Source organism: Phodopus roborovskii, unplaced genomic scaffold, assembly GCF_943737965.1.
Source record: "Phodopus roborovskii unplaced genomic scaffold, PHOROB, whole genome shotgun sequence".
In the NCBI taxonomy this organism is placed as follows: domain Eukaryota; kingdom Metazoa; phylum Chordata; class Mammalia; order Rodentia; family Cricetidae; genus Phodopus; species Phodopus roborovskii.
In genome coordinates, this window is record NW_026125902.1 from 517,460 (window position 1) to 544,541 (window position 27,082).

General features: G+C 39.5%; 1 protein-coding gene across 3 annotated transcripts in view; it reads left to right on the forward strand.

The window, feature by feature from the left end:
- Positions 1-27,082, forward strand: part of Hdac8 (histone deacetylase 8) — a 210,126-nt gene that overhangs the window by 130,727 nt on the left and 52,317 nt on the right. The window contains exon 10 of one of the 3 annotated variants that reach the window (XM_051178937.1): positions 20,497-20,532. The exons of the other annotated variants lie outside the window; for them this stretch is intronic. Within the exon in view, the coding sequence (XP_051034894.1) occupies positions 20,497-20,517 (21 nt within the window). The 3' untranslated portion in view covers positions 20,518-20,532. Of the gene's footprint in view, positions 1-20,496; positions 20,533-27,082 lie in introns of those variants that run through there. 3 annotated transcript variants of the gene reach the window in all.

Sequence of the window (27,082 nt, forward strand, 5' to 3'; positions counted from 1 at the left end):
CTTCCCATTCAAGTAACCAGTTACAAACTAGGAAGCTGCTTGTCGAACAAGTAATTCAAACAAAGAAATTGGATAGTTACAATCAATTTTTGAAAATCAAATGTAAATACCTGGTACATTGCCATTCTTTGTGTTAGGAACAGTTCTGTGTAAAGAGGTGTAGAACCAGCAGCTAGAAATATACAAGGATTCCCATGGCCATCCCTAGAAAGATGCTGACATGTATCCTCTCCTCCACCTAGCTCACTTCACTGCTCATCTTAAGCCTTATGTCACATTGTCCTTCCCTACACTGTAGTATGTCTTCCTCTCAGTAACAGTTTACTGTTGTCATTTCTTGACACCTTGATGTCACCACTTCCTAGTAGACATGTATGACACTGTTCACTGCTTTAAAATTCAATCAAGCCTCAGTCCATCAACATTTTTACTCACCTTCCCCGAAGTCTCATGAGTAGTTCAAGTATCTTCTAGTGCCTTTACTGGATCACCACAAGCTGCTCTGTTGTTTTCACGCAGAGGGGTGGGTGCTGCTCAAAGGCAGAGAGAAACAGCTGCAAGTCTGAACCAGCACTAGTTATTCTTGTGAACCAGAGATCTAAGCACCTCCTTTTTCAAAGGCAGGACACTAAAGCTTAGCAAGTTAAACGATTCAATAGAATCGCATATATAAAGCACTTGGCACATAGTAGGCCTGCAGCAACCATTTGTAAAAAGAGGAACAAATTGACCAAGGTCTCCTGAATAGTAAATGGCAAAGGCAAAACTCCCAAGCCTGGTTGTCTCCCCTTAAACACAGTGCCTCCAGGGTCATCTCAAATATTTTGCTTTCGTCCTTTGCTTTATGAAGTATTTTGTGAGGAAGAACAGCAGGGACTGTCTGTGCTCTTCTTTCATTGTGGACTGGAACTTGTTGACTTCAAGGTCAAAGTAAATTTCCTTGAAGCTTTTCCTAAACCCCTGCCTTGGAGGCCTTTGTTTGATTAAATTCTGCCTTTTATTATCATCTGTACATCCTTATCTCCTTTTCTGGCTTCTTGAATGCAAACTGTTGAAGTGTAAACTTGTTCATCTTTCTGCTCTCCACAGTCAGTGCCAGCATAGAGCCTAGCACACAGTAATGCTTAACAAATTAATGGGGACTTGATCTGAATTCCACTGTCCCTAACCTCTGCAGTGTTTGCATGCCCTGTGGCTACTGTGTACAATACTAAGAGTTTCTTATCCCACAAGCTCAGGGGAACTAGGCAGATGTAATGGAACTGACTCATCTTAGAACTCTGTATTACTCTACTTCCATTACTCCTTTATTTAGTCATCCAAACTTATTTGTTGATATCTGGATACTAAAAATGCCACAGTCAAAACACTGTCACTACCTTACAGAATTTGTCAATCTACAGCTAGGGAGGACCCCAAAACTAACATTAAAACCAGTGTGTAACCTGTAACCCCCGCACTCAGAAAGATCAGTAGGGATTTGTAACCCAACATGTACTAGATGAGACCCTGTCTAAAACAACAAAACAGGAACTTGTAAATCTAACAGCTTTTACAGTAAACACAGAATAAAATAGTTACACATTGCAGTAAGCGCTAAGAAGGAAATAAACAGATGATACAGAGGTTAAGAATGATCTCTGTGGGGAAGTGAAGGAGGGGCTTGAAGTATAAAAGATGTGGATAACACTAACAAAGAGCTAAATTCCAGCCAGAGGGAACAGTCTGTGAAAAGAGCTGGCCCCACTCCAAGAAAGGGAAAGGTGCCCATGCACATGTGTGTGCCATGGGTAGGATAAGCCCAAGAAGATGAGGGGTGTGGGGGGCCGCTCAACAAGTGCAGGTCACATAGGATGGAGGAATGAGCAGCTGTCCGACACCAACTACACTGGAAGCCAGGGTCTTTTTCAGCAGAGAGGTAATAGTCAGGTATCAACAATAGGGATACATTCTGAGCAGTGTGCCATTATGTAATTTCGTGACTGAAAACACTATATAGAAGGTGCTTATACAAATACCTGGTTGGTACAGGTCAAACACTCCACACGGCCTCTTAGTGCAATTGACAGATTCAAAAAACATGAGACAAATGAGGCTTCTGCTGCTACAACACAGCACACTGTGGAGTTTTTGCTGTTGTTGTTTTGATTTGATTTGATTTTGCTCCTCTGTTTTTGAAACAAGGTCTTGCTATATAACCATAGCTGGCCTGGTACTCACTATGTAGCCCAGCCTGGCCTCAAACTTCCAGCTCTATCATCCTACCTCAGCCACTGGATTTATAAATAGATGTCACCAAACCCAGCTAGGATTATGGTTTTACAGTGCCTTTAAAAATTAATTAAGTCAATTTGATTCTAAAATATAGTCACAATAAGGGTGCTTGCTGTCAAGCCTAATGACTTGAGTTCAGTCTCTGGGACCCAAAGAGTGGAAAGAGAATTGACTCCCTAAGGGTGTCCTTTGACTTCTAGGTGCACCCTGTGGCACATGATGCAAACACAGAGATGAATAAATGTAAAAAACTAATACATTATTATCATTTAAATGTAGGTATTCCTTGTAATTGTGTGTGCTCTGCTTTTATATGACTGGTAGCCCAGGGCTTCTTTGCACTAGGTCATAAATACATGAGCGATGTGTTGTCTACAACATGACAGCTATGGTATCACTAGTCAACAGGAAGTTTCCAGTTCTACTTTTTTTATTTGTCTGTGTTCGTGTGTGTGTGTGTGTGTGTGTGTGTGTGTGTGTGTATGCACATGTGGGTGTGCAGATATGTGCACATGTGGGTTTATGCATGTGGAGGGCCGAGGTCATTGTTTGGTGTCTTTGTCCATCACTCTCTACCTTATTTTGTGTGTGTGTGTGTGTGATCAGATCTCTGATTGAACCTGGAGCTCAGTGACTCAGCCAGACTGGCTTGCTAGTAAGCTCCAGGGATCTGCCTGTCCTCATTTCCCCACTGCTGGAATTATATAGGCCTGTGCTAGCCACCACACCCTACTTTAACATGGAAGTGGAGATCCAAATTCAGGTTGTTGTGCTTTTGCAAACACTTTAAAAATTGGGTCAGTCCCAGTTCCCTTAAATTTTCTTTCTTTTTTATTATGGAGTTGAACCCAGGACCCAGTGCATACTAAGCAAATGGCTAACACTTGACTACATATCTCCAGCCCAGTTCCACTGTAGTCTTAGAGCATGGCTGTTATTCATATACATGCAGAGAGAGACAAACTATGACAGACAAAGAACCATTATGCAGTACATGGGTGTAGTCAAATTGACATTTTCAAAATAATGCCAATTGTTTGTCATTCAGATTGTATGGAATACAAGTGATGCAAAATTCAGTACAGTGATCCAGGTGACAGACAGTGAGGGGCTAATTAAGCTAGGGTGATAGGAATAGAGGCAGGGAAGGCAATACAAGCAACATTTTGGTAACTGTCAGATTTGTTGATCATTTGCAAGGGTAGCATCTTTGTTTTACTGCTTAGGAAATTTGACCCTGTGGAGGCTCTCACTATGTATCTATGGTAGGCCTTGAACTCACTATGTAGACTAGGGCTAGTATGTAGCTGTTCTGCCCATTCCTCCCAAGAGAAGGGATTGCATGTGTGTACCTCCATTTCCACTGACAAAAGATAATATTTGTAATACATTTGAACCTATATTTCCAAACCAGTGGTCTTCTTGTTCTCCACATCTACTCTACTTTGGGCAACTTTGCTGATTTTGTAGCTTCTTCTGTATGGAATCACTCACTGAGTCTAGCCCCTTTATTTTTTCCTGAACTGTTTTGTCCTACCATGTCCAGCATGCTGTAGGTTATTGTAACTGCCTGCTAGCTGGCCCTCTCTCTCCTTGTAGTCTTGCAGTGTTGGTCATCTGTAGTGGCATCATTTCCACCATGCCACTACTAGCTCTCCAGCAACTACCTGCTTGTTGGAATGGGGATCCAGACTTGATGCAGTAGCTTCATAGTATGTCCTCTGATATCTTTACCTAGCCCTTCCTGTCTGCTCTTGTTTCTCGTTTTAATAGAGGCCATACCTTTAGGGTCTTAGCTTCTTTGCAGCTCTCCACCCACTAGACCAGCCATCCTGTACAGGAAATTCTTTCATTTCATAGAAGTTTTTAAATTATGAAAAACTTAATAAATCCCAGAAACGTTGATCAAGAAAAGGGTAAGACCAAAAACACTTCACTAAAATGGAAGGAAATTGCTGTAGGTATAGTAGATGCAAATTTAATAAGAGAAAGCAAATAAACTTTAGAATGGGGCTGAGGAGATGGCTCAGTAGGTAAGGTGCTGGCCACACAAGCATGAAGGCACAAATCCAATCTCCTGCACCCACATAAAAGCTGAGCACCCATAATCCCAGTGTGCACTAGGGGAGCCAAGCTTCCTGGGCTTGCTGGTCTGTTTAGTCCTAGCAGTAAGCTGGGGGTTCAGTAAGAGACCTTGTCTCAAAAAGCAACATGGGGAACCATTGAGGAAGACATCAATGCCAGTCCTAGTCCTTCACATATTCATACACATCTGTGTAAGTGCATAAGCATATACAAATGTAACCCAAACGAACACATTTCTAGAAACAGCAACTAGCAAAATGGCTCAAGAGGAAGTAGAAAACATAGATACTTACATGACCACCAAAATTCAGTCAGAAGCAGCACATGGTGCCACATGCCCAGAGTCCCAACACTTAGGAGACAGAGACAGGAGGATCAGGTGTTCAAGGTCAGCCTCAGTTATTAGCAGTCTTGAAGCCTGGGCTTTTTTTCCACTCAAAAATAGAAAGAAGTTCAGTCAGTAATTTAAAATATTTTTTACAAGGAAAGAACAGTATGCTTGGATAGTTTAACCAAACAGTCAAAGATGAACTAATTCCAGTCTTACAAAAGTTCTTCCAAATAGTAAGAAAAAATGGAGCACCTCCCAGCTCATTCAATGGAATTAATATAATCTTAATAGTCAAACCACACAAAGACATTGTTGGAGTGTGCCTACCTTGAGGGAAAGAGAATGAGGAGAGTGTATGGTGCAGAATGAATGTCAGGAAGAATAGTATATGATGGGGTTTGACTGAGTCAGAAGCATAGGGCCTTTAAGGAAACTGAATGAATTCGACAGGATTGGAGATGATACCGTGCTCACTCTGGCTGTTGTTTCAGAATGGTCATTGGAAGAGCAGAAGTGAAAGGAGGGAGACTAGTTAAGGGGCTGTTTCAAGCTCTGTTTGCCACATCTACTGTGAAAATGAAGCCCATTCTCAGCAGCCAGACTGCCCACATTGCAGGAAATGTTGACAGAAGTCTAAAGGGGCATAAGGTTATTATGAAGGCCCCCAAAGGAACCCTCCAGAGGGACTTCAGTCATATCAATGGAAATCTGAGTTTCTTTGGAAAGAAAAAAGAGGCTGTTGGTTGACAGATGATGGGAAAACATACAGAAACTGGCTACTATATAAATCACCTGCAGTCATGTTCAGAACATGATCAAGGGTGTCACACTGAGCTTCTGTTACAACAAGATGAAGCCTCTCTGTGCCCACTTCCCCCATCAGCGTTATTATTCAGGGGAATGGGTTTCTGATTAAAGTGAAAATTTCTTGGCTGAACAAATTCATTGGAAGGCTGGAGAAATGGCTCAGAGCACTTATTTCTCTTCCAGAGGATCCAGGTTCAACTCCCAGTACCCACATGGTGGCTTACAATCATCCATAACTCCAGTTCCAGGAGATCTGACATCGGCGCCAGGCACATATGTAGTACACATACATACATGAAGGAAAAACATTCATGCCCATTACATAAAATAAATATAAATTTAATTTTAAGAAATAAAACTGCTAGGCTATAGAGAAAATGCATCTGCAGGATTCAGATGAGGACAGGTGTTGCTTGTTCTGTTTCTCAAGCACAGAAGGACGAGGTAGTCTTTGAAGGAAATGATATTGAACTTGTTTCAAATTCAGCAAGCTACAACAGTTAAGGAGAAGATATCAGAAAGTTTTTGGATGGCATCTATGTGTTTGAAAAAGAAACTGCAGATAAATTATACCTAAATTACCAACCTCCAGAATCAGGATCCTGGATTATAACTATGATTTGGGATTTCTTTGGAGACAATGAAAGACTAATAGTAAAGGGGGGGCTGTTAGTTCAGGTTAGAGATTTTCAGAATAGAAGAGTTAGGACCCCTGAAGAACCACTCTAAAACAACAATATAACTGGTGATGACTGCTAAAAACAAGAGGATAGATAGATAGATAGATAGATAGATAGATAGATAGATAGATAGATAAAACCCAGTCATTAAAAGTCTCAAGAAATTGCCCAGTGGTGGTGGGCCATACCTTGAATCCCAGCACTTGGGAGACAGAGGCAGGTGGATCTCTGTGAGTTCAAGGTCAGCCTGGTCTACAGAGAAAGTGCCAGTACATCCAGGGCTGTTACACAGAGAAACCCTGTCTCATACAAACAGGCAAACAAAAGGTCTCCAAAAACTGTTCCAGGGGCATATAGCAATTGGCAGAATAGTGATTCAAGAAAAATCTACTGAATCTCAAAAAGGAAAATGATAGCCTGTGATATCTGAGCTAGGCTCCATTCCCCCACCACAATTCCTCCAGATCTGCTTTACAGAAGGCCTACCCTAAATATACTTCTCTAAGCAGAAACAGCCAAGAAACAGAGTCTCTGTCCCCTAGTTCCCAGACTGTACACTCAAGAGATGTACAGTCTTCTACGCAAAGAGGTGTGGGTAAGCTGCATTTCTTACCTTTCCCTATCCGTTTGCAGAGGCTAAATGACAAGAAATCATGAGGTCAAGAGGACCAGGCCTCTCCTCCTCCACCCACATTCCCCATGAAGGGCACAAGCTCTGCTCTAGGCCTGGCAGATTGAGACTATAAAAACCCTGACTTTTCTTACCTCAGCTCACTGGCACACAGCGATTGCATACACAGAAGGGCATGCCAAGGAAACTTGGAGCTGATACCGTCCAGTGCCCATGTGGATATAGGATGTCACTGATGGAGCAATGTGTTGCCATTGCCTAGCTCTGCAGCAGTAACATGGGAGTTCTGCCCATGGGATATAGGATAGCCATAAAGAGACTGAACTGCTAGATTTGTTTGAGGGCTAGACATTTGGAATGAGGACTGAGAAGTTCCATACCTAAGGACAGGATTTTCAAAAATGCAAAGTTTGATAGAGAAATTTTAAGAGCAGAGCAGACAGACCGGTAGTTCTATGACACAAATAAAACGGCACAACAGCCCTTTTAGTAGACAGAACAGGGTTTGGAAAAGACAAGGAGACCTCCTGGTATCACAACCAACTTTTAAGAGTTGAGAGATTTCACTTGTGTGTTAGGCTACGCCCACTCAGCAGCAATCAGCTCAGGCCTTCGGGCAGACTTGAGCATTCCCTGTACTGCACACTGACCTATCAACACAGGGAAATGTATCATGGGCACAAGAGGTATGATGATGCAGTTCTGGCTAAACATTGACTGAATAATAACCTGCTATAGCCCAAGGGTATTCCTGGGAAACCAAGCTTAAAATAAAAATCAGGCTCACCCCTAATAGTCTAGAGGACTACACTCAAGCCCCAAGGCTTTCATCCTTCAAGCCTATCAAAGAGGAACCTGCCAAACACCTAATCCCTGGATGAACAGGGAGAAAAAATATAAACTCCTGAACTGTGGTAGTAAACACCAAACCAAAACCATCAGTGGTAAAACTTAAAACTCTAACTGGCTTTGGTGTCTTAAACACAGCTTCTGTCAGTGGCTCGTACAACCCAAGAGTTAAAAGGGTAAGAATGGGGTGGACCTCAGCAGCACATCAGTGACTTCGCACTACAGGGAGGGTAGACTTTGTAGAATAAATTCATTCAAATCAGTAAACAAATAAATGATCAAGAAGTTAATGACAATGATTTCTGGTGGAAGGTGGATAAATCACTAACCAAAGATCCAATACCATATTTTATTTACTTTTTGATAGAACTATTCTTCATTAATTTTTAAATTTTTTTCTATTTTACATACCGACCAGTTTCCCCTCCCTGCTCTCCTCCCATTCCATCACCCACCTTCCTTTTATTTCCCCCCCATCCACTCCTCCTCCTCTCCATTCAGAAAGGGAAAGGCCTCCAATGAGAGTCAACACAGCATGGCGCATCTAGTTGAGGCAAGACCAAGTTCCTCCCCTTGCATCAAGGTTGGGCATGGCAACCCAGCTTGGGGATTGGGCTCCCAAAAGCAAGCTCAAGTGCCAGGAACAGGTCCTGATCCCACTTGGTCCCATAGACCAAGCTACACAGCTGTCACACACATGAAGAAGGTCTAGGTCCCAATACCATATTTTAAATATATAGGTTTCAACAAAAATTATGGCATACAAAAAAGTAGGAAAGTATTCCTTATACATAGAAAACAGGACATTCAATAAAATCTTTGAAGGGGCTCAGACAGTGAACTAACATTTCATAGCATTTACTATAAATACATCAAAGAACTAAAGGTTGAAATACTTAAAGAAATAAGGCAGAACACAGGCTTTTCTCACAGATGTGATTTTATAAACCATTAATCCCTGCATTGAGTAGGCTGAGGCAGGCGGGACCATGAGTTAAAGGTTAGCCTGCACTACATGGTAACACATATTGTAGAAAAAATAGGAATTAGGAAAGACAGGATGTCAATGATAGAAACTATAAAGAAAAAAAAAAAAGAACCACATACATTACATATTTCTTTTTGTTTTCCTGTCTTTTTGGGGGGGGGTGGGAATAGGATATAGCTTTGTGGCCTTTTCTTGGTGTCCTAAGTACTGTGGTGGCAGGTATGTGCCACCTGTCTCCAAACAGATACTCTTGACTTGAAAAGTTCAATAATTAAAATGCAAAAATTGCTAGGTAGGGGTTGACAGTAGATTGGACTTGGCAAGGGACTAAATCAAACAATGCGAAGATACATCAATAGCGATTGTGCAATCTGAAGACAGTGAAAAGAATGAAGATAAACAAGCTCAGAGAAACGTGGGATATAATGAAGTACATCAGTGTGCGTAAGTGGAGGACTGGAAAGAACGTAAAAAGGACAAAACGACATAGTCAAAGAAGTAATTGCTGAAGCCCTTTCACATTTGGTGAAGATACTTATCTGCATGCCCATGTTCGGTTAATTCCAAGTAAGGTAAATAAAGGACGTGTAGTAAAATACTAAAAACAAAAGACAATCTCAAAAGCAACAAAAGACAAAAGGCTCATCACACAAAAGGAAACCAAAAATCATTAGCAGTTGACTTCTCATCAGATACAATGCAGGCTTTTTTTTTTCCCTGAAAGCACCTGGGGTTAGAGACATGGCTCAGCAGTTAAGATCATGTGCTGCTGATGGAGAGGAAACAGGTTCTGTTCCCAGCACCCAAGACCTTCTGTAACTCCAGTCCCACGGATGGATCTGACACAGTTTTCTGACTTCTGAGGTCTTCTGCATGCATGTGGTGCATATATATATACACACTTAGGCACACACATACACATAAATACACATAAAATAAATATTTTCAAATGTAAAAGGTGCTAAGAATTATCTAGTAAAAATATCTTTACAAAATAAAAGTGTGAGCCATACCAATTATGCAAGAAAAAAAGATTAGCAAATAAAAAGTCTTCTTTCTAGAATCCACACCACTCCCTAAAGCCCCTAAATTCTGTTTTAAAGTCATGTTTATCTATGAGAGGCTAAGCCTGAAATTAATCGTTAGCTATCATGGCTCTTATTGTTAATTACAAGTCCTATAGAAAAATAAGAACCACAACAGGTTTGAAATTTCAACGTGTGTGTGTGTGTGTGCGCGCGCGTGCGCGCGCACGTGTGTGTGAAATTGTGGTGTATGGTGTCAAGATTCTGGAAATTTTGACTTTAACCTGGTTATGAAATTCCCATAATAAATTTTTAAAAATATCTTCTTTCAAGCAAGATGTGGTACTGCATACCTTTTATCCTAGCATTGGGGAAGCAGAGGCAGGCAGATGGATCTCTGAGATGGAAGCCAGCCTGGTCTTCCAGTATAACCAAGGCTACACAGAAAAAGCAGTATCACTTTTGTTCACCAATAACAAACTTGCTAAGAAAAAAAAAAAACATAAAAGCAATACCATTCATAATAGTTACAAAAAATACCTAGGAATAAATTTCACCAAGGAAGTGAAAAACCTCTAAATTGAGATTAAATATACTGATTAAAAAGACAAACTAATTGAAGAAAGCATATGAAAAATGAAAAACTTTAGTACTCTTGGATGAAATGAATCAGTAATATTAAAAAATGTCCTTGGACAGGTGAAATGGCACTTGCCACCAACCCTAACAAACTGAGTTCAATACTTGGAACCCATAAGGTAGAGCAAACAACTCCAGTATGTTGTTCTCTGGCCTCCACACATGTGCCACTGCATACCTGTGCCCACGCATATACAAACACAAATAATTAAATGGAATAAAATGATAATGCCTGAACAATTTATAGATATTGTGTATTCCCCATCAAACAACTTATCACACTCTTTACAGAAATACGCCCCCCCTAAAAAAAAAAGTCATAAACAGCCAAAGTAATCTTGAATACAAAGTTCTCCAGGGATACCACAAGACTGTAGTCACCAAGACTATGTATAGCAGGCATTAAAAACATAACAAATAAAATCGTAGAACAGACTAGAAATCCAAGAAAGAAACCTATCTATCTATAGACAACTGATTCTTGACAAGGGCACCAAAATGTGCGCTGGAGAATGGGTGGCCCTTCAGTAAATGGTGCTAACAAAAACTGGATATCCACTGCAAAAGACTGAAAGTTGACCCCTGTTGCTCACCCTCCACAAATAAATGAACTCAATATGGCTTAAAGACAGACTGTAAAACCTGAAACTGCAGGGAAACTACTAGAAGAAAACATGAAAGGAACACGTAAAAGACATTGATATGAGGAAATAATGGGGGAGGAACCCAAAAGCACAAGCAATGAAAACAAAAATAGACAAATGAGATTATATTAAACTAAGAAGCTTCTGCACAGCAAAGGACACACTCAGGATAGTGAAGAGACAAAGAAGGTAGCTGCAAACCAATTCATATGACAGAAGATTAACATCTAGGCTATTTATGAAATTCATCAATTAAAACCCCAAATAATCCGATTCTAAAGTAGGCAAGTGACCAGAAGAGTTATTTCTCAAAAGAAAAAACACTAATAGCCAAGAAGTATTTGAAAAATATTCAGCATCCTTTGCCATCAAGAAAATACAAATCAAAGCTGCAATGCAGTGGGCTGGAGAGACAGTTGAGTGGTTAAGAGCATGTACTGCTGTTGCAGACATACCCAAGTTCAGTTTCCAGCACCCATGTCAGAAGGCTCACACCCACCTGTTAATTCCAGCCCCAAAGGACCGCATCTCTTTGCCCTTCGGGGACACCTGCACTCACAAGCACAGATAGACACAGAGATACACACACATATTCACGTGATTAAAAAATTAAATATTAAAGAAAATGAGATATGACTTTATCCCAGTCAGGATGACTAATATCAAAAAAGCAAATATGACAAATGCTAACAAGGAGAAAATGACTCATTTTCTCATGCACTGTTGGTGAAAATGGGAATTAATACAACCCTTAGAGGGAATAGTATGGACATTTACCATTCCAAAAAGAAAACCCTAAAAGCAAACCTAGTAAATAAATGACCTCAGTATCCCATTTCTGCACATGTATCCAAAGAAAATGACATCAGCACATCAAAGATACATTCAGCATATATTGTGTTTTACATGCATAACCAAACATTCAGCTATGAGAGTAATTAAATTCTATAATTTGCAGCAAAATGAGGTGGAATTGTAAGACATTAAGTGAAATGCACCAGACACAAAGACAAATACTACATGTTCTCTCCTATATGTGGGATTTTTAGAAGTTGGTCTCCTCATTCTGGACTCAAATACGTGATTCTACTGCCTCTGCCTTGTCAACATTTGCTTGCCATCATTCAGCAAGCGGAAGGAAGAATATGAAGGGCAAAAGTATAAGATGGGTAGGGGGACAAGGGGTTGAGGCAGAGTAAAGAGGGGAGAATCAATCAAAATGAAATATGTATGAAAATCCCATATCAAACCTGTTATGTTGTGAAGTAAGTTTTAAACATTAAAATAAAATATTAAAAATTCTAAAACTGGAAAAGATGACGGGAGATAGACAGAGGTTAGGTAATGGGTACCAAAACATAGTTAGATGATGGTAAATTGCAATGTTCTATAGCATTATGATGTAATCACATTTAACAATAACTTATTGTATATTTTAATAAGAACTAGTGGACAGCAATGTGAAGGTGTTAAACATAAAAACATAAATAGATGAGCATGTTAGTAACTTTAATCTTATCAGTATAGGGTGTATATGTGTTTTGAAATATTACACTGTATTCCCCATAAACAAGCATAATTTTTACATTAATTAAAAGACAAAGAAAAAAATCAAACAACAAAATGTAAAAGTGATAAAGACGATCCCGGTTTAAAAGAAAACAGAATTCACTGATAGGATACCTTCTTTTATTTAAAAGTATTAAATGAAGTTCTTCAGAATGCAAGCAAGTAACTCTAGGCAGTAATATGAATCCGTATGAAAAATATAGAATACTAGTAAAGGTAATTATGTGGTTAATATGAAAAGATAATAAAATTGCATATTTCGTCCCCTTTCCTTTCTTGACTTATTTAAAAATTAATTGCATAAAACAATTATATTGTTAGGATTGTAAACAGAAATATAATATAATTAATAATAATATAGTACCAAGGAAGGGAATAAGAACAAAGCTCTATTGCAGTAAGGAAATGACACCAGATGGTAACTCAAATCCAGAAGAAGAAATGAAAACAAGCCGAAGAGAAAATAAGAATATTAGTATAATGCACACTAAAAATACATATTCAATCTCTTTCTTCTCCCAGACTTTTAAAAAAGCATAAAATCCTGTAAAGTAATAAAGAAGTAATGTTTTGTTAGGCTCAAAATTTACATAAGAATGTGAATGCATATATAGTAATAATACCAAAAAGAAGAGGGTGCAATAAAGTTATGCACAGTTATATACAGTGCCTATATGTCAGTGAAGCTAAGGCAGCATAAATCTAAAGTTCATTCTAGTAAATTAAAATATTAAGTGTGAGCCCGAAAGAAGCCACTAAGTAACTCAAAATGAGCCTTTAAATTATGAAAATAAATTTCAAATCATATAGGAAGTACCTAATAGAAAAAAATAGTCAAAACTCAGAACAGACAATTATGGTATATACAAAACAAAAATCAAAGTTCATAGAACAGTATGTAGCATTGGAGAAACAATTCACTCTGTACTTGCCATGTAATCATGAGGACCCGAGTTCAATCCCCAGGACAAATGTTTTTTTTTTTGTTTGTTTGTTTGTTTTTTTGTTTTTTGTTTTTTAATAAAAGCCTGGCATGGCTATTATCAATCAGGGAGGCAGAAACAGGAGGATCCCTAGGACTCACTAGACAGCCACCCACTCAGGAAGCTCCAGGCCAGTGAGAGACCATGTCTCAAAAACAAAAACAAAACAAACAAACAAAAAAAAAAAACAAAGAACAAGGTTGATGACGCCTAACAAATAATACCTGAGTTTGCCCTCTAGCCTCCACATGCATGGGCACCCACATGCACCCATGCACTCACATAAACAAAATGGCAGTGAAACGAATAACAGTGGATGAACTATCTGATCCAAAAGCAGATATTGTCATGCTGCTGTTTTACAAAGTGGGATCCAACACTTCCCCAAAAGATACAAATATACTGAAAGCGAAAGGAAGAGGAAAATGGTGTGATATCTAAGCAACAACTATAAAAACACATCAAATACACACACAAAAAAATAGGCTTTATAAGAAAAGTATTACTGGAACTATAAACAAACATTTCATGATAATAAAAGGGTAAAGCTATCTCCAAAAAAATCAAAACAAAACAAGCAAACAGACAAAAATAACAACAAAAACCATGTAGGTACCTGACAGTGGACCCTCAAAATAACCTAATAAAATAACTCACAGAATGGACAGGGAAGAATGAAGAAAGAGACAAACAATAATGTAAGAATTCAGTACTCTACTAATGGGTATCAAGTAAATAATAAATAGAGAGGTAGATATGGGAATAAAACACTGGGCAACACTATAAACTAATCAAACCTGAGACATCTATGGACACTACTAGGAAACAGAATAAACAGTTTTAAATTTTCATGGAACACTCTCCAGAATGCACCGTAGGACTAAGCCATAATGATAATAAAGCAGAAAAGAATGAGAAAGCCAATGAGATGCCTTAGCAAGTAACTTGCTGCCAAGACCTTTTGAGATTTATCTATTTTACTTTAACTTATTTATGAGTGTTTGCCCGCATATATGAATGGATATGCATACATGTATGTATACTACTTGCATGCCTGGTACCCAAGGAAGCCAGAAGGTGTTGGCACTTCTGGAACTGGAGATACAAAGTGCTGTAGGCTGAACCCAGGTTCTCGGGGGAGCAACAAGTGTTCTTAACCTCTGAGCCATCTCTCCAGCCCTACTTGATGCCAAGTTTAATCCCGCATATTTACATGATGTGATGTTAGTAGAAACCTGACTACATTAAATTGTCCTCTGACATCCACATATGTGCCATAGTATGGAAGTGCACAAATACGCATAAATAAATAGATACATAGCGGTAGTTTTTTAATTAAACCAATGAAATTATACAAACTATGTTAAAAATAGTAACAAAGAAATCTGGGGAAATTGAAAATATTTGAAAATTAAACTACAAATTCCTTCACAATGTGTTAAAGAACAAATCATGAAAGGAATTTTAAAGCTATTGTTAGGGAAATGAAAATGAAAACACACCACATCATATTTATGAGATGCAGCTAAAGCAGAGTCAGATATTTGAATCTATACTATAAATACTTATGTTAAATGGGAGAATGGAGTGTTGTCTCCGCAATTAAGAGCACTGATTGCTCTTGCAAAGGACCTGGGTTTGATTTCCAGCATCTAAATGGCAGCTCACAAGAACCTGTAACTACAGTCCCAAAGGATACAGTGCCCTGTTCTACCCTCCACAGGCACTGAATATACAAAAGTCTCTACAAAGAAGAACAAACTAAACTCAAAGAAAATAAATATTACCACAAAAGATTGTTAGTAGAACATTTTCCTAATATGCACAAGGCCTTGGGTTTGATCCCCAGAATTACAAAAAAAAAAAAAAAAAAAAAAAAAAAAAAACCTAACTTTAAAAAAAAGAGTAGAAATACATTTAAACTAGAAAAAAAAACTATAAAAAAACAACAACAAAAGCTCATTATTTTATAAAGTTAGAAGATTGAGTAATGAAAAGACCAAAATCAGAAGTGAAAATAAAGGTATTACTTCTGAGTTTACATAAATAACAGGTGCTAAAGAATGTTATAAACAATTATAAGTGTACACCTTCTATTACCTAGATAAAATGAACAAATTTCCCAAAGGACATGAACTAACAAAGCTGCTCAGAACCCAAGAAGAAATAGAAAATCTGATTAGGTCTATTCAAGGCTGACTATTAAAAAAAAAAGCCTCCCTCCAGAGAGAGGCCCAACCTTTCTTTACAAAGAAAACCTCCCACCAAAGAAAGGCCATCCCTGCTGAAATCTAACCCGTTTAAAGAAGAATAAGAAACAGTCTTTCCAAAATGCTAAGAAAGAGGGATTATTTCCTGATGGATTTATGATGCCATTGTTACATATAGAATTCAAAACTTTTTATAGTGCTACAGTAACCAGAACAGTATGGGTATGTCATAAGGGTAGTCCTAAAATCAATACAAAGAAGTGACATCCCAGAAATAAAGTCATATTTATGGTCAGTTGGATTTTATTTAATAGTACTCATGTGAAAAATGAAGATTGAGCTTGACTTCACATTGTATTTTACAAATAACATAATACATATCAAACTATAAGTGTAAAAGTTAGAAGTAGCTATGGATGTCAATCTTCATTGCTTTATATTACACTGTAGTTTTAGGTGCAATACCAAAATCTTAAGCTCTAATAAAAGACAAAACAAATCAAACTGCACCAGAATTAAAAGCATTCTGCTTGAGCCAGGTGGGGGTGGTAGTGCACACATTTAGTTCCAGCACTCAGGAGGCAGGGGCAGGTGGATCTCTGTGAGTTTGAGGCCAGCCTGGACTACAGAGCAAGTCCCAGGACCACTTAAGGCTGTTACCCAGAGAAACATTGTCTCAAAAAACAAATAAAAAACCCAAAAACATTCTGGTTGCAAGTACTATCGTTAGGTAAATAGAAATTCAACCTATAAATTAGGTGGAAACATTTAGAAATAATGTATCTGTTGTGGAATTTGTGTCTTTGATATGTAAAGAACTGCAGCAGGTGAAAGCACTTCCCAGCAAGCCTTACAACCTGAGCTAACTTTCAGGACCCACATGCTGCAAAGCAAGAACCACCTCCCACAACTTGTCTTTCATCTCCATACATGCAACAAGGCACACTTGCACATGCACACGCACACGCACACACACACACGAGAGAGAGAGAGAGAGAGAAAGAGGGAGGGAGGGAGAGAGGGGAGGGAGAAGATGAATGAATGAATAAACAAATTTAATAAAATTGAATCTATTCAAATGGCGAAGAACATGAAAAGATGTTAATGTCAAACCCATATGAGAAATCATTTCACATCCACTAGGATGGCTACAACAAAAATGACAAATAGTGACTAATAAGAGCTACTGTATGGGAAAATGGAACCCCCATCTGCTGCCAATGGTAACATCCTATCACAGCTGCTTCAGAACAGTCTGGCAGTTCTTTCAAAGATTAAACCTGTGACTCAGCAATTCCACTCCTAGATATTTACCCAACGAAAACATGAGGACACCAGGAAAACAAGACCCTCTAAATCAACATGAGCAAAGCTCACATGAACTCACAGACTGAAACAGCAAACACGGGGCCTTCATGGGTCTACACCAGCTCTTCTGTGTATTTATTATTGCTTCCAATTTTTTGGCTTTTTGAGACAAGGTTTCCTTGTATAGCCTTGGCTGTGCTTGAACTAGACCAGGGTGGCCTGGAACATGCCACCACCACCAGGCTCAAGTTAGTGTTTTTATTGGATTCCCGAGTGAACAAAGAAATGGGTCTCTGATTCTTTTGCCTTCTCTAATGTTCTTTTCCTTCTGTTAGTTTCTTGTCCAACTCCGAAGTGCTAGTGTTTGTTTTATTTTATTATATTTTATTTTGCTATATATTACAAAAAGAATGAATGAATGACACTAGGGTAAGGGTTAACAACTACCCCTCACATTCAGGAGTAGTTGACCAACATATAATGGACTCCACAGGTTTTTAGTTTGTTCATTTTTTTTGTTTTGTTTGTGTGTGTGTGTGTGTGTGTGTGTGTGTGTGTGTGTGTACATGCACTCGTGCACATGCCTTTATTTGGTTACAGTTTATTGGATTGTACTTTTGTTGGTGGTGCTGATTTTCTTTTGCGGCATGCTTTTCTTGGGGTTTGTTGTTTGTTTGAGAAGGAACTTGAGTGAATAGGGAAGGGGAGAGGATCTGGAAGGACTTAGTGGAGAAGAAGAATATTGTAAAAATGTATTGAAGTTTAAGAACTGTCTTAACGTATAATAGAAAAGAAAGAAAACATTTGTACACAAATGTTCACAGCAGTACTCGTCATGTTAGTTTAAAAGTGGAAGTAATCCAAATGTCACAGATGATCAACATATCAGTAAAATGTGGTGTTTTGTATTCATATGATGGAATATTATGAAATGGCCATAGAGAGTAATGTAGCACTGCACGTAAAGACCACATTCTTTAGCAACAGTAGATTAAGTTTTGCCTAAAGCCATTGGGTGTGGAGGGAGGACCAATGAAGAGTGACTGCTAATAAATTCTGCTTTTCTTTAGAGGAAACCAAAGTATTCTCTAATTAGATTGTGGTGACTTTCATACAGCTCTGTAAATATCCTAAGAGGTTAAATGAATAAGTTTTATAGTGTATAGATTATATCTTAATAAACCCACTTAAAAATATGATGTCTTGAACTAGGATAATGTAAGTACATTGTGAGAAGTGATAGGAATCCATATATATTTCAAAGGTAGAATGAGTAGGATTTTCTGACATATTGTATGTGGGCTGAGGGAATGCAAGGACTCAAAGATTTTCCTGAGCAACTGGAATTATGGAGCAAGGAACTGAGATAGAGAAGACTGTGGGAGTCACAATTTCAAATGATAAGTTAAAGAGTTCAGTTTGGACATGCTGAGTTGGAGATGTCAAGTTGTTAGAAGGGAAAAATACAGCTATCTAGCTATTTGCTGACAGTGAGTTGGACTAGCATTATAAAATTAGCAGTTAACATATGGGTAAATTTTAAAACTACGAGATGAGTGAGATCACCAAAGGGGTATGAATAGCTACAGAGAAGGAAATGTCTAGTGACTGAGCTCTGAGATAGTCCCAAGTCAGAATGTTGGAGGAGAAATGAGAACCAGCAAATCAGACAGAAAGAAGAAAAATAGAAGGAGAGGGAAAATCCAGAGTGTACAGTTCTGGAAGCCCAGTGACCAAAGTGTTTCAGAGAGGAGGTATCGTCAGCTGTGTCACATGCTGCTGAGAAAACAAGCAAGATAAGAACTGACAATTTACTATTGCACTAAGCAACAGAGTAGTCACAGGGGGGCTGGATGGAAAAGTCTGATTGATATACATTTCAGAGAGAATGTAAGGAGATCAGTGTCATGTCTATACAGCAGCAACAAGCATCAAAAATGCAATTAAAACGACAACAGCAGTAAAAATAGAAGGTGTCAAGAATAAATCAAACAAAACATGTGCCGAAGATCCTTTGTGGAGGAAATTATAAAACTTTATCAAGATAAAGAGCTGTGTCCTGTTCAGAGATAGAGAGACTCCATATTGTAAAGCTATCCTTTACAATCAATGGATAGTCTAAAGCAATCAATATAGCTATTGTAATTCCTATCAAAAATCTTACAGAGCCTTTCATGGAATTTGATGAGCTGGTTCTAAATTTTGTATAGGTATGCAAAGAAAAGCCAAGACATTCTTCAAGAGCAGTAAAATAGGACTTCCTCTATCAGATATTACATGTTCCATACAGTGTGATGGCGTGAGGGTAGTTTGTGGAGAAGGGAGTGTTTCAGTGTAGCTGGTCATATTCAGTTGATTGTAAAGGGCAATGGTTGGTTTATAGGTGCTTATTCTATTGTTAGGCTCCATTGTTTACATATATATTAAGTGTTTAAGTGTAGAAATTATATACAAATATGATTTATGTATATTAAACATTTATGCATATCAATTATATCGTATTTTAAAATGAGAACTAAAGAGGAATTCTTTACTTCTAAGATTTTCAGGTTGAAACCTGCAGAAAAATTACGATGAAAACATTTCAAATCTGTTCTCTGGCAATTTCCATGTACACAGCAAGTTAGTGTTATTAGTTATGGTGTTTCTTCCTCCTACCTGACATGTATATCCTTTGACCAGTGTCTCTCTACTCTCTCCTAGCCCAGAGGATATATATGTTTCATCACTCTGCAATGTGTATATATGAAAACACGACCTCATATACTAAAAATATATACAGTTTCACAGGGCAGTGGTGGTGGGGGGGGTTGCTGAAGATAGTACCTAGGCCTCCATGAATGCTATGCTAGCCAGTTTACCGCCACTGAGCCATACCTGCAGCCATTATACTTGTATTGAAATTAAGTTTGTATAAAACACGATTTTTCAGTAGCTGTTTACCTTCACAGCAGCTACGTTGGCCTAGATACATGGTCCTCCCTATTTCCCTACCATATCCCGTAGAGCCAAGGACAAACTACAGACTCTGTGGGAAGCTCAGTAGTACATGAGTAATCATGCCCTCTCCAGTGGTCCAGGGTGTGCTCAGGCACTGAGCTTCCCAACATTGTCCTAGGATAGCAGTTGAAATGGACAGGAGAAAACAGACAGACCATGACATTGTAGCTACCTTTGGAGGTCTCTAAAAGTACATATAGGGTTGGAGTATGGACAGAAACCATTAGTCTAAAGCACCAGAGACCTAAGGTTTTTTTTTTTTTTTCTAATGTAATTTTCCACCAGCTCATGTGACCCGAGACAACATCCAATTCTTTCAGAGTCCTCTTCAAGGTTTAACTAGAATACACTTTGTAGTCACTCCCAGCCTAAACAGACAAGAATTCCAAGTCCACCTGAGGGGAAAACAGCTTGCACATTTACCCTCCTAGGCTCCAGGTTGGTGAGTAATTAACCTCCTCTCTATTGATTAGAGCTCTTCAAAGTATTGCTGAGTCGGCTCTCCAGAAGTGTAGAAAAACAAACCCACGTGCATCTACAACTGACCACTCTTTAATGTGGCGCTCCCATTTACACATTCAGCTTTGAGACTATAAATGGAAGTGTGAGTGAGGCTGTCCTGCAAGCCAGAGCATCCTGTCCTCCCTCTCCATGCTGCCTGTGACAAAGTGGCTTCTGGGTGCTGTGCAGAGGCCTCCTGTGTGTTATTCCTCATGTGTACATTTCCAGAAAGGAACATCTGCAAACATCTTTACAGATGTGTGTGCCCACCTGACTTCCCTTATCTTCACATTTTTCCTGTGCCTCATGGCAACCACAGCAATGACCGGGAAAAAAGCTCTGTGTGTGCAAAATGAGCTTGGCCATTGAGGGATGGACTAATGGTGAAGAGAAAGGACAGCTGGCTACGTGAGTAGTGGGCTAGGCATCATTTGTACCAGCCGCTTCTCACTTTTTTCCTTCCCAACTTGGGACTGCCTTCCCTCTGCTGGGAATGCTGAGCTGCATAACTGCTTGGAGCCCTTGAATTGCCAGACAGTGAGCAGGGATGAGATGAACTGCCTTCTTCATGTCAAAACTTCCCTTGGACATAAGAAGCTCAAGCCTCCAATTTGGAACTGGAGAGGAAATCTGAAAAGTACAAACCACTTTCATCGCTTACAGTCACATCTTCATCCTCTCCTTGGAAATTGGCTAGTGTTGTCTAAAGCAGCTTTTGCTTTTCACCCTTGAACTATATTTGCTTTGTTTCCCCGGCAGCACTTTTGAGGAACTGATTTATGAAGGTGACAGGGGCTGTATGTTACTGTGGGTGAGTCACTGGCCTATAGTCAATGCTGGGGAGAATCGCCTCGATGAACAAACACTGACAAGGGTGGCTTCAATCCAGTACCCAAATGTTCACATCACCCCCCTTTCCATTTTAGGGTGAAAGTAATCAGGGACAAGAGGGGGAAGGGATTTATGGGAATAAATAAGATACTGTCTCACAGCCAAAGCAACATTGAGATTCTCAGCTGGCAGAGGAATTCTTGAGCCTGATCTGTAGTGAAAGCATGAGCAAACTGCTAAATGGAATGCAAAGAGAACCCAACTTAATCTCCAATCCAGACCATCTACAAGGAGCCTCTCTCAGGCAGCCAGTACTATTCCTGGAAGGCACAGAGCTCGCCTCAGTGGCCCCGCCCTGGTGTGAGAAATTCAGGGCTCTGTCAGTGCCAACTCTGGCTCTTATTTCTGCCGTCCAGTTGCTTTGGTGAAATAGGAGTGAACGTTGCCTATCCATGAAAGGGCAACTCTGAAAGCGATTTATAAACTGTAAAGTACTAGGGAACGTCAGGTGGCCCTGTCACTCATCCATTTCTGTTTTACACTGCACTCCTTCAGTTGTCTTTTCTCATTATAGGACAAAAACCACAGAATTTTGTGGTGAGAGGTCAAGCCCTGCATATAATCAATCATGCACAAGTTCCACAGCATAGAAGCATAAATCGGCCTTAATTCTGGATTTCCCCGTCGACACATGGAGAGCATTTGCCAGTCAGCGACCTCCCAAAGACGTCACAGAATGGTCAAGAAATGACCCCAGAAAAGCTCTTGTTGGGGGAAAGCCGTAAAGCCTTTTGAAGGCAAAACTTTCCATTCCAAAGGGCGATTATTATTTCTGCATTGAAGTAAAAGCCCACGTGTTTATACAGCCTTTGATTCTGATGTCAAATGTCCGATGACTCCTCAAACTCTGCTCCAAAAGAAAGCAAGAGCAGTCATGCTGGGGTCGCTATAGCTAGTGGTGGGCTCTGCCCAGAGAGACTAGCCGGTGAGATCAAAGAGCTGAGCCTTAGCACTTTGTAGGGTGGGTCGCCCTGGGGCTGTATGAAAGAGCTTCCATCTCTGGCTAGCACCTCACCCAGACTTTACATTTAGTAAATGAAGTAAGTTGAAGTTTATGATAAATAAAAAATTAAGATCATCATTTTACTCATCCCTTTGCCCATTATTTATTTTGAATGTATACTTAATAGCACTTTCCAGAAGCAAGTAAGCCCTCTTAGAGACAAAGAGGGCTCTAATACCAAGCCTGGCAGGGAGGGAGTAGGCATTGCATTCCTTCCCTCCCCATCCTTCTTTTCCCAGAGCCCATCCAGCTGACAGGTGCCAGAAGGGAAGAAATGTTAGTAAATGTTAGTTTCCAGCCCCAAAGAAGCTGTCACAAAAGGGAGACAGAACAAGGGAGCTCATAAAATCCTTCAACTGAGGGATGTAGCGAGACCTATCTAATTACACAAGATTAGAAACGGTTTAACTTGTTGAGAGTGTGCTACATGTGGAATGAAAGAAAATGACACCTCCAGCGCCCTGTAATGATACTGTATTGGGAGGAAAGCACAAAGGGTTTGTTCACGCTATCAGTAACACCAGTTTTTCTCATCCAACAGTTTAGCCACATCTGGTTTTAATATGGTGGTCTAAGCGAAGTCAGTTAACTTTTCACCCACTGTTCTGGCCCTCCTTTTGCTTCCTCCGCATATAGTTCCATTTGTATTGGCATTGTCCTTCTCTCGCCCATGCCTCTGCAAGCTGACTGAGACAGGAGGGGATTACACTGAGAAACCGTGCTTATCTCTGGACTCTGGAGGGTTTTACTGTTCAAATAACATGTTGTTTTGAAAGCAAGGCCTAGTCTTTGTTTTAGCTAAACTCAACAGAATTTAGATGTGTCCTTCTACCTAAGTCATTAAACCACCAACACTAAACAAGAACTACCTCTGTTGTCCGAGAATTGTGAAACATCCTGGTTTTTTAACAGAAAGTCAAAGAGCATTCTGAATGCTTTTTTTCCCCCTGTGTGTGTGTGTGTCAGGGATCAAACCTGGGGCTTGTACTTGCTGAGTAAGCACACTACCACTGAGCTGTATCCTAGTACCTCATCTCAGCCACATCTAAGTAGAATGCTTTGGGAAGTCTGGCACCCATCTAATGGGTTTCTGGCAAATAGAAGATCAATTAGTCATTTTTTGTGCCTGTGTTGGAGGAAAAGGATCTTTGGTGACTATATACTAAAGACACTACAAGATAAGCATATTTCTTATAAAAGAAGGACTTACAAACTACAAAACAAGTTCTTGTATACATCAATTTTTGAAGAGGAAAAGGAGGTTTACTCTCCCACATTCAGAAAACAGGATTTTGCAAATGGCTGTGATTAAAGGCCATGTTTCAAAAATTGTTTAGTCTTTTTATATTAAATAATATTTAATAATTTTTGCCTTCTTTACATAGTGTCTTCATGAATAGCAAATTTATAATACTGAGCTGTTAAGGACTGTCCACTGTGATTACAAGGTACAATTTAAATTGTATTCAATCTTGGTTCTTTTTAGGACCTTTTGCTACGTTCTGAGTCTCACTGGAATACAGATCATGATTACAACAAAAGTGTAAGAATGATCACTGGGTCCTCTGAAAGTTGTCAATTCTTTCAGGTAGCTTCTCAAATATTTTTCTCTCATCTGAACGTAATAGACAAGGAATATTTTATGCCCTCTGGTAGAGCAGCAGAGGTGATATTTTCAGGTACATGTAATGGTCTGTGCCTGGAACATTACAAGATACTCATGTAGGGCTGATGCTTGCTGTCATGGCACTGTAGAAGGACCAGCCCGAATTCCCGTGTGTAGCCTTGACCTAAGAAAAATGCCATATTTACTACATTCACAGTCAGCAAACCTTTTCTAGGCATATACTATGTGCAAGACCTTGTTAGGTTATTCTGACATGCTCTGTAACATATTAATAGACATCCTTTTCTCGTGTTGGCTGGACAGCTTCAGCAATCATTTACAGACTACTGCTGTGTACAGACATTGTACTGGGGATACCAAGATGAATCAAGTTTGTCATTACTTATAGAGCTTGGAGTAAAGAGTAAGAAATCACAAATAGAGTATGTGAGTTGAGAATCCTCACAAACAGTGAGTGTTTAAAGGAGAATGATTAAGTTGCTCATGGGGTATCAGAAGGGTTCACAAACGAGATGTTATTTGAACTGTATCTGAAAGGGTAGGTAGGATTTCAAGAGGCAGATGGGGGAAAGGGAAGGGAATTCCAAGCCAGTGGAACAGTGTGTGTAAAGCTCATTAACACATACACTTCTTTTTATCATCGCCAGGAGACGGCAAATATAAGTTGCAGTGGTGTTGAGTATGGATTTGCTTGTCATGACTACATTGTCATTTTAAAATACAGACATGATATTTTAAGGCAACGACAAGAAAAGGCCTGGTGGACTTGAAAGTTCTCCTTATTAAGCTATGATGCTTATCTAGTGTCTTGCACATAGCAGGCCCTCAATAAATGCTTGCTGAATGATGAGACCCATATCTCTTTCCATTTATAAATTACTGCCCTGTCAAGGATCAGCTTACAAAGCCAAACTTCCGCCTGGGAGTTAGGAACGGGTGTTCACAGTTCTGCTCTCTGTCACCCCTGCCTTCCCTGCTCTCAAGTAGAGTGGCTGCCACTGGACCTTAACTGTGCCTGTGAGAAGCAGGGGAAGCTGCCTTTGCTTTCAGTCCTCACTGACACTTTCTATTTGGAGGGCCTGTTGTTGGTTGGCTTCCAAAAACAAAATGCCATTTGCATGGACCAGTCCTGAGACTGGTGTCCTGAGAATGTCAATCATTTTAGCTAATATAGGTAGAGCTCACATTTTAAATTTTATAGTAGAACCTAAATATGATTGATCAAACATTTTATATGGCAATAATAAAGATCTGAGTTGTCTGCATTGAACAGCCTTGACAGTGAAATGCAGTAATGCTTAGCCTCTTTTTAAGAAGAGGAAGATAAATTTTTATTATTTTTATAAATTATGCAATAACCTTTAGAGAAGTAATAAATTTTTTGCCTTGAAAATCACCAGGGAATAGATGACAGAGAATGTAGTTCAACATAAACCATTTGCAAATTATATGCAGGTCCACTTGTAACCCTTTTATTGGGTGTCTGAATCAAGTCTTTGGGAAAATTCCTATCAGGGAATCTTACTTCACTGTAGACTCTGAAATGTAACAAAAATGTACTTCTTTGGTTCCAAACCTTATCAGCTACATAACTGGTGCTTTCAGTCCTAATCTCAATAGCCACACCTTTCTAGTGGCCACAATACCAAGCCACAGAATATAAGATTGTTCAGCCCCTGAGCTGCCCTTGGTAAATTCATCCCACAAAGCTATTGAGTGCCTCCTGGAGCTGGGCACAGTGCAGGGTGCTAGGAATGTCACAGTAAATGATGCTACTATATCCCTGCTCTCTGCGGTGCCCTTCGCCCTGTGAAATAGTGTGTTATTTCTTGGGTCCCTTCTAAAATGCTGATTCTAACCAGCCTTGTATTACTTAAGCACTAAGGCATTAGCTTCCTGTTTTTCCAAAGAAAGGCAAGAACTTTTGTCCCTCATGCATGGAGTCCCGTTACGTCTCATATAGGAAGTTAATCTTTCTAGATCAGTGCTTCTCAACCTTCCTAATGCTATGACCCTTTAATACAATTCCTCATGTTGTGCTGACCCATGACCATAAAATTATTTTTATTCCTACTTCGTAACTGTAATTTTGCTACTGTTATGAATCATAATGTAAATATTTGGAGATAGAGGTTTTTCAAAGGGATCATGACCCATAGGTTGAGAACTACTGTTCTAGATGCTAAGCTTTATCCTCTTTGGGGGCCCGTGGTATGGAATAAAGAACATGGGCTTTTGCTGTTGCTTGAACTAGCAGTATGACCCCGCTCACTTTCTTCCCTCTAAAATCAATATTCCTCAGAACTACTTTGCAGGGTGGCTGTAATGGAGTATACTGTGGGTAGAAAGCACCTCATGCCAGGTCAGTGATGGCAACCAGGGTTAGGAAATACAACATCTAGACTTTGAGCCCAGGTTCTTCTCCATCAAAAAGTTCAGATAGGTTCTCTGCTTCATCACAAAGGCTCTGAAACTACCGGATTCCATTTTATCCCAGCTGAAACTCTGTAAGGAGGAAGAAACAACACAGTGAAGAAACAACTGGATAGAAAGGAAGAAATAGACTAATTTGTTTGGAGACCCGGAACATCTGTAACAGCTAACACCAGCTCTAGGCCCAGTAACTTTTCACTATGAACACTCAGCATATTTCCTGTGAGGCTGCATCTAGTTTTCCTGGAAGCATTCACTGACCACCACTATGACCCCAACTTGGGTGTAGGTGTTGCCTATTAGTTAAAATGCATGATCCAAGCCAGGCAGTGGTGGTGTATACCTTTAATCCCAACACTTGGGAGGCAGAGGCAGGCAGATCTCTGAGTTCAAGGCTAGCCTGCTGTAATAGTTCCAGGACAGGCAGGACTACACAAAGAAACCTTCTCTCTCACAAAAAAAAAAAAGCATGATCCATGACTTTGAGGAGCTTATGGCCTAATAGAAAGGCAGAAGCTGCACCAGACAACCAATTAGGGAAAATGGTACAACATAGTGCATAAAACCAAGTGTACTACTATCTCTGGCTGCCATAACAAAATGC